Genomic DNA, 388 nt, shown 5'->3' with positions numbered 1-388 from the left:
CCCCCTTTGGCTCCTGCTTTGCCAAGGACCAGCAGCGCTGGCTCCGGAATCCCAGTATCCCTGTGCCCGTTCCCAGTGAGCACGGGCAGCTCCGTGGTCCTGGCACAGGCAGGAAGCAGCCCTGAGCCACTTGGAGGGGCCAGACCGAATTCCCACCTCCAGGATAAGGCCACGGGGTTATCCCAGCCTTCCTCCACCATCAGCCTGCTCAATCCTGGGAAGCGGGAGGCATCCTTTGGGAATGGGAAGAGCCTTTCCTGGTAGGGCCATGTCCGTCACCGGGGTCTCTACCAACACTATCACACTATGTGGGTACTTACCAGAATCTCACCCTTTAGTGCACAAAATTAAAGTGGGGGGGGGGGGGAGGAAAAGAAAAGGGGGACAG

The 388-nt window shown here is 59.3% G+C and overlaps 1 protein-coding gene across 1 annotated transcript in view; it reads right to left on the bottom strand.

The window, feature by feature from the left end:
* LOC104412796 (dynamin-2) overlaps nucleotides 1-388 on the bottom strand; it is a gene marked incomplete at both ends in the record, with an annotated part of 8,307 nt that overhangs the window by 1,953 nt on the left and 5,966 nt on the right. The window contains one exon of the mRNA XM_010023611.1: nucleotides 321-332. Within this exon, the coding sequence (XP_010021913.1) occupies nucleotides 321-332 (12 nt within the window). The remainder of the gene's footprint in view (nucleotides 1-320; nucleotides 333-388) is intronic.

The sequence above is a fragment of the Nestor notabilis genome, unplaced genomic scaffold (assembly GCF_000696875.1).
Source record: "Nestor notabilis isolate BGI_N333 unplaced genomic scaffold, ASM69687v1 scaffold14391, whole genome shotgun sequence".
In the NCBI taxonomy this organism is placed as follows: Eukaryota; Metazoa; Chordata; class Aves; order Psittaciformes; family Psittacidae; genus Nestor; species Nestor notabilis.
Note: the sequence above shows the minus strand (reverse complement) of the source record. Positions and strands in the feature narration are given on the sequence as shown.